Source organism: Populus alba, chromosome 9 (genome assembly GCF_005239225.2).
Source record: "Populus alba chromosome 9, ASM523922v2, whole genome shotgun sequence".
NCBI lineage: Eukaryota > Viridiplantae > Streptophyta > Magnoliopsida > Malpighiales > Salicaceae > Populus > Populus alba.
The window spans coordinates 1137157-1144697 of NC_133292.1; the positions used below are offsets into that span (position 1 = coordinate 1137157).

Consider the following 7541-nt stretch of genomic DNA (forward strand, 5'->3'; position numbering starts at 1 on the left):
TCTTCTTTTTCTTTTTTTTGTAATGTGACGAAGGGAACAAGGACAGATCATTCACTTGATTAGATTGCTGAACGAAGCAACAAGTTGATTGAGAACCAAAACTTGAAAATGTGATATATGGGCATTTAATCTGTAGGCTATTCTAGTTATAATGATAACATGAACTGCATTGTCTTAAAACTCGAATCGGCTTTATAAGATGATTTAAAATCTAGATTGGACTAAATTGAAAGAAAAAAAAAACTTCACCAACTCAGATCAGGTAAAGACTGGTGTGAAGATTGAGTTACAGGTAAAGACATCATTTGAGCCTTAACAATTGTTAAGAGCATCTTTCGATCAATGGAGATTGCATTAGGATCCGAAACATGCTAGCTTCTATACACTTCTTTTTTTTTTTTTTTTTCAACGATCAAATATCTTACGTACACTTTTAATTAGAGTCAAACATGTGTAATTGCTCCTTTCTTGCCAATTTGATCTTTTATCTTGATGTTTACTTGATTGGTTTGCCAAACCTACTGGAAATACTTCCATAATTTCAACCTAATACTCAAACCATTCTTCCATCGCAGGCCTACCGGTGGGTGGTTAATGACGAGGGCAGGCAGGCAGGCATTATTACTAAGTGAGGCTTGCGCGCGCGTGTGTGAAGGCAATGCGGTGGGTGCCTTTGCATACAAATAATCTTTTGAATATAAGTAATAAAACTATGAAGTTGGTATCATTGTTCGTTACGGTTAGAGATATAGGTAATTGTTGCGATGCGAACCTGATCACATGATTACGCTTGTTTGTTGTCTTTCGCTTGCATCATATTGAAATCAAACCCCAGTAGAACTATGATGCGGGTGATGACATGACATCTAGATTTAAACATGGACCATAACCATGCCCTGTTCCACCAACTCATGCACTTTCTTTTCAGCCTGAGGGAGGCAAGGGCCGGAGATTGGAGAGATTTTCCCGGTTAACCATATGTATGGCGTTGTAAAAGTTGCCCTGGAATGATCTACAATAGGCGTTATAGAAACATTATGAAGTTCTTGAGGAATATAAAGAAGTTACCAATCCAAATTTGAAGAAATCAATTGCTGATATATCAAATTCTGGGCATTGACAAGGCATGCATTGGCAGCAAAGTTTATTCAGGTAGCAAACCTGTCTAAGATCATGACTTGATACTTGCTGTCCTGATAGTATTGCTTTACACACTGAGAAAATTAACAGTGGGCTCTATATGAGAAAGTGGTGAAAGCAAGCAGCAAACGCTGACACCAGACTGATTCGAACAACAGATGCCATTATACTGGAGTCAAACCAACAACTCCTGCACACACATGGCACAAAGGGATGGGAATAAGACTTCAAGTGTTTAATGAAGATTTTACAGAGAGATGGACTGGAAGCTGTAATGAAAATAGTTACACAAGAAATTGGAAGAAAAGGCCTCAAATAATATGGAAGAAAAAACAGAAAGGAAGTGTGTTCTGCTCAATGTACTGATATAGTTATCAGTCAAATAATTGGTGCTTGTGGCATAAGAGACTAGAGTGTGTTCACAAGACTTCAGCAACGTAACAATGCTTGTAAAGCCAGAAATGCACGGTCAAATGATTTCTGCAAATTTGTATTGAGGGAACCAACACTCATCCTAACAAGAACCCTTGAAAATGTATCATGAATATTTACCACACTATGCTGATTTTAAATTTTTTTGCCATTCATGCGACCATGATAGAAAAAAGCAGGCAATCAAGAATGTATTCCTCCATGTCTAAAGGTGACATGCCTTCATAAGCTGGAATGGAATATACACAGCATAGTAATTGTGAGCTTGTGAGAAATCATGTCGGGGACATGGATGGTAACTCAATGCAGGAATTCCATCAAGATATGTGGTCAAAAAAGAATTTTCTTTTCTTTTACAGAGTTGGTCAAAAGAACCTAGCTCCTGCATGCAGTAAAATCCTAGTTCTGGAATTAATATTAAATTGAGTTTGAAAAAAAATTAATATCAAATCCAACCCTCGCAAAGACTGCAAAACTTAAAAGCTGTTTAAGATGCCTTGCTTTATGCTTTCAATTTTTACATCTAGCACTCCAACATGATCACAATCACATAATGCATCTAATGTATGAACTGCTACTCTACCATGTGATTTCTACATTCAGATCATTCCCAAAAGTACCACGGTACCAAAATGCAAGTTGTCAATAGCCTTATCACATGATCATATACAAAACAGGCAAACAATAATGAGATTACACATTATGCATGTGTGCACAGGCACGTGCGCACAGCTATGAACATTGCATGCACAAGTGTGGAGCTAAGAATGCCATCAAAAGTTTTGCAGGTCTATCTATAGAAATCAATAACCATAATTTTCAAAATCTTAACTAGCAATCAAATACAACTTAATCAAGGAATGGATCAACCAAGTCATGACCATCTAGCTACAAGATAAATGCAACAGCTGCACTTAAGGAAAAAAAGAGAAAATTCTTCATACATACCACATGCCAATCTTCCACCTGCATTCCCAGTGGTTGAGCTGAGTTCATGCCTGCCTATAGATGTAAAAACCAACAAGGATGGAGAAGAAACGTTAAGAACATCAAGAAAGCAAAGGTCATCAAAGTCTGATCCATGCCTTCATTCCTTACGACTTTATATTCATAGTCGAATAACAGTAACAAAATAGCAAAAAACAAGTTCACAGCCATTTAAAAGTCTGCTCCTGTCTCCTATGCCCTCCGTCCTCACACAAAAGACATTGTTTCTCATGTTTGCAACAAACATAAAGGTATAAAAACACATGCGCAAGCAATAATTTATATTCAGCTAAGTTTGCCAGGTAACAAAATTAATGTTGCAAAGGTTTGCACCCGGGATGCCTGAATAAGAACTTACCCTTTCCAAGGTCATCCTCGAGCTCATGAACCACAAGTGCTCTTCCGATCACCGTGTTAGGACCACTCAGTGGTATCTGCACTTTTTTTTTTTTTTCCAAAACTCCAAAACTGAGTAAATGCATATCAATAAAGCAGAAAAGTCTAAAATAAGAACATAAACCATGTGTCAACCCATAAGCGAAGAAAAAAAGTACACTCAATGGCTGTTAAAAAATAAAAAAAATAAAACATTATGTTTCAGTTCACAAAAATTACCTGGTTATCCACTATTATTGCCTCTGCCACCCCTGTATTTTCAAAATTACAAGGATAAGTTAATTGGTTCAGGGAAGCCCATAAAAGACAAATGAAAAAGCAGAATGATACTACCATCAGCATTAGCAACTATGTTTCCCAGGTCACCCGCATGACGGATTTCATCCTCAGGAGCACCATGTGTCAAATTGTTAGGATTAAAATGTGCTCCTGTTATTTGAATTTGAAAAGGGAAATTATAATAACACAAACAAAGAATCAGGATTATCCATGCATTAATTGAAACAACACAAGAACCAAAACTGAAACAGTTTATTGACAATGCAGTTGTTTCATGTCCTACCTGTTGACACGCATCCATTTGTTGTGTCACCATATTGATGCTAAAAAAGGTAATTTGAAAAGCAAAAAAGATGGACATTAAGATTTGGAAAGTAAAGTACATCCATGTCCAAAGATGATAAAAACTGAAGCCAGGAACATTCACCAGGTGGAATCCATGAGGCCCTGGAGTAAGCCCAGTAATACGAGCATTCACAGTTGTAGGACCTATCGAAAGCAAAATGCAAATAATATGTAAATCACAATCAGGGCTCCAATTATTATGACTCTCGACATTAACCTCCACTCAACTTAAACCACAGTGGTTATCTGACTAGGGATAATTGAATATTCAAGCTTTTCAGTGATGGAAAGAACAGAAACCCTGTCAATTAGCTAATTCAAGTCTCAGGATTGCAGGCATCTCCTATTTCCAGATTTGAAATTCAAAAACTTCGACAAGACAGTATAACTCCTTTCGAAAACAACATTTTTAACTACTTTACAAAATTAAACATCAAAGAATAAAAACCAAACCTCAAAACAGGTTAAAAAAATTAAACCATCAACCAGACAGTCTGTGAAAAAAAAAAAAAAAAAAAGAGGGTAATTGAAATCACTTTGTCATATATAATTTCTGAAATGACTTTTTTCAAATTTTATGTTTTAAAAAGCAGAAATCAAATGACAACATATCTGGAACAAAGAATTTTTAACATTGCATATCTAGTTCCAAGCTCCAGCCTCATTGTCCCTGCTTGCTGACTAATTTCAGAATCAACAACTTCAACTATAATCTGAATTAGACAAAAAAAAAAAAAAAAAGCATCATCAAATATAAACTTAACAAGGAAAAATGATACTGCGGTTAGCACATCCATCAAGAAACAACTTCAATTAATTAAAAATTTCTTTCTCGGTCAAAAAAAGAGAAACCCCTTTCCCAAAAACAAAAACCAAACATACCCATTTACTCTTTTCTCTAATTTCTTATCACCCAACAAAGAATCAAGAAGTCAACCTCAACCAACAACAACATTCAAAACAAAACATTAAAAAAAGAGAGAGAGAGAGAGAGGCAAGAGTGACAGACCATCGGCTTCCTGGGTCAAAATGACGACGCCTTCAACATTAGAAGTGCCTTTAAGGACAGCAACAGCTTTCTTGGAAGCAGAAGCAACAACAAAAAGAGGTGGTTGCTTCTTGGCAGCGAGAGAGAGGGAAAAAGATTGGCGTGGGGGGTTAAGGGAGACGCCATGGAAAGAGGAATGATTAGGAGGAAGTGGAGAGAGAGGGAGGTGAAGAATTGGTGGAATGGCTGTGAGGATGGCGTGGGCTGCCATGGCTGCTATTGCAGCTGCTTGCATTTCTCCTGTAGATAAAATGATAATGTTCAATAACCTGGGTAATGTGTTGTTCCAGAGTTCAGATTCGGATTTTAAGGTATGTACATTAATATAAAATAATTTTCCTTTTTTTCAATTTTTTTCTTTTATAGTTTTTCTTTTTTAATAATAAATTAGAAAATATTTTTAGTTATTGAAAACAAATATGAATTTTCCTCTAATAAAATAAATACATCGAGATAACAGCTATTTTTTATATAAAAAAAAACATCAAAACCATAATCATCTTAATATTTTGTATTATAGATTATTTATTTTATTTTATTTAAATTAAAAACTATCATTGAAATATTATATTGTTAACTTAAAAAAAATCTTTATATTATATTCATAATAAAAATTAAATTTATAACACTAACTAAATATAAAAAAAAAATCTTAATTTGTCGAAAACTGCTTATATATAAAAGAAAACAATTGTATTTTTCAACGTTTTTCTCATTATTTAGAAAACAATAAAAGAGAAACTTGAATCTCTAAAATACGTTTGTTAAATTTAATTTTGAAAAAATAGAAAGTTAATTTTTCACTTTTCTAGACGGAAAAATATTATATTTAATATAAAATTCTAATTTTTTTTACTTTAATTTTCAAAAAATAAAAGTATTATTTTGTTTTTAAATAGCCTCTTGTAATTTCTAATAGAGATCAATTGGCCCAATAATGCTCGGAATAGTTTACACACCAAAGTATTTTTTTTTATGACCAAATCATCTATATTTAAATTGATGCATTCATATGAATTTTCTTCACCTTTCCTGGCTATCAAGACCTAAATGATGATATAAAAAAAAAATCACTTGCCAAAAAAACTGTAATTTTATTGTTATTTGGATATATTTACAAAGGAAGTCAACTTTTTTAAATAGGTTGTAGAGGTTTGAAAAATAAAAACGTTTAATAAGGTTGTGAAAATATTTAAAAATAATCTACCTGGATCTATATTTTTTTAATGGACAATAAGATATCTTCGAGACAATTTTCTCATCAATCAAAATTAATTTTCTCTTTTGATGATCTAATTGACTGGATTACTTCTTCTCGGAACATTCATTTCATTTCTAAATTAAAAAATGGGAGAGAAATTGAACTGTAATTATTAAAATAATAATAATAATTAATTGTGTGAAAGTTACTTTTCTTAAGAATATTTATTGTTTCGTATGGTAGAAAGTAAATTTTTATTGACAAAGAAAAGGAAATGGTTAAGACTATCGAGATAAAGAAGGATTATTTTTTTTAGCATAATACTAGTATAGTATATTGGCTTGTACATCATTGGTCGGATTAATTTTTTTAATATAAAAAAATATTAAAAATATATAGAATTTTTTAATTATATTATTAATTTAATTTTAAAATCTTTCAACTTAGCTTTTTATCAAACTGGGAGCTCACTCAACTTAAATAAATTTATTTTTTTAGTTTAGATGCAATTTTAATGAAATCATGACTTGGTTTTTAAAAAAATTCCAAGATTATAATTTTTTTAAACAAAACTCTTCACCTCCTCCCTTTCCCTGCCAACTCCTCCATTTTGCTCGCCACAACGTCAGTTACGATGGTTTCGTCTCTTCTCAAGACCCACAACAGACCCACCGGTAACTAAACACCTAAAGCCGAACCCATCCCCATGCCAGTAACCACAACATCAAGGGCCTCTCTCTCCTCTCATTCACTCTCCTACGCCACCGCCACCCATGATTGGCCTTGGTATTTCACCATTGCGAGAAGACCCGGTCACCCACGAACCACCTCAACCATCTCCTTCCTCCAGCCATCGAGTCTCTTTCTCTCCAATGACCGACTGACGATTCAAACTCAATAACCCATGACTAGCCTCACCCTTTCCAAAACAAAAGAAAACCATCAATCTCTCTTTTACCCGAAACCCACATAAACAAAACCGAAGCCTTCACCCATTTCTTCTTTATTGTCCAAGGTTAGCACCCACGGACCCAGCAGTCGATTACTTCACCACCAGCCACACAGTAGCGCCGTCCCCTCTTCCCAACAACATCATCCTTCGCAGCGTGTCCTCACAGGAGATCCAACGACTGAAACAACTACACATCATTACCCAACCGTACTCCTCCCCCTTCTCACTATTAAGACCAAATCGTGATCATCGACCAAAACCCAGCTCCAATCCACCCCCAAACAACCTTCAATCTAATGGCAGCAACTTTTAGATCAAATCATAGTAAAACAAAAAAAACAAATCAAGAAGAAAAAAATTAATATCGATTGCTTGAGTGGTTTTTTTCTTTGTTTTACAGGTAAAGATCAAGCTCACCATTGATATTAGGAGAAAGAAGGAAAGAAATCCTGCAACTTAGAAGCTTCCCAACATTGTTCATGGATTTCCAGTAATTTATCTAGATTAATTTGTGAATTTTGGGAGGTTTATTTTGTAAATTGTAAATTTAATTTGTTGTCTGGATTATTTTGAATTTGGTGATTTGCAAAAATGTAATTGTATGGTGTGCGAGCAAAATCTAGTAAAAAGAAATCTGTGTGTGGGTTTGAATTTTTTTATAGGTTTTAAAATATTTAAAATTAAAAAGATAAAAAAAATTAAATGTTTTCATTGTATATAGCCTAGTCTTTAAAAAATACAAAAATTTATATTTTGTTTAA

The 7541-nt window shown here is 33.9% G+C and overlaps 1 protein-coding gene across 3 annotated transcripts; it reads right to left on the reverse strand.

Moving 5' to 3' along the window:
* Positions 1-226: 226 nt before the first annotated feature.
* LOC118034754 (superoxide dismutase [Cu-Zn], chloroplastic) lies at positions 227-4935 on the reverse strand. Of its 3 annotated transcripts, XR_004685071.2 has the most exons (9): positions 4589-4933; positions 3662-3723; positions 3518-3557; positions 3289-3384; positions 3175-3206; positions 2918-2993; positions 2521-2574; positions 1162-1330; positions 227-1012 (listed from the first exon to the last, which is right to left on the reverse strand). XR_004685071.2 is itself a non-coding variant. In XM_073411530.1 (8 exons), the coding sequence occupies exons 1-8, from the start codon at positions 4860-4862 to the stop codon at positions 1305-1307; spliced, it is 660 nt and encodes a 219-aa protein (XP_073267631.1). In that variant the 5' UTR covers positions 4863-4935; the 3' UTR covers positions 1078-1304. The 3 variants fall into 3 exon arrangements, 2 of the variants coding, with proteins under 2 accessions (XP_073267631.1, XP_034896027.1); XM_073411530.1 differs by lacking the exon at positions 227-1012 and having other exon boundaries at positions 1078-1330; positions 2521-2570; positions 2914-2993; positions 4589-4935; XM_035040136.2 differs by lacking the exon at positions 227-1012 and having other exon boundaries at positions 1078-1330.
* Between the last annotated feature and the right edge of the window lie 2606 nt (positions 4936-7541).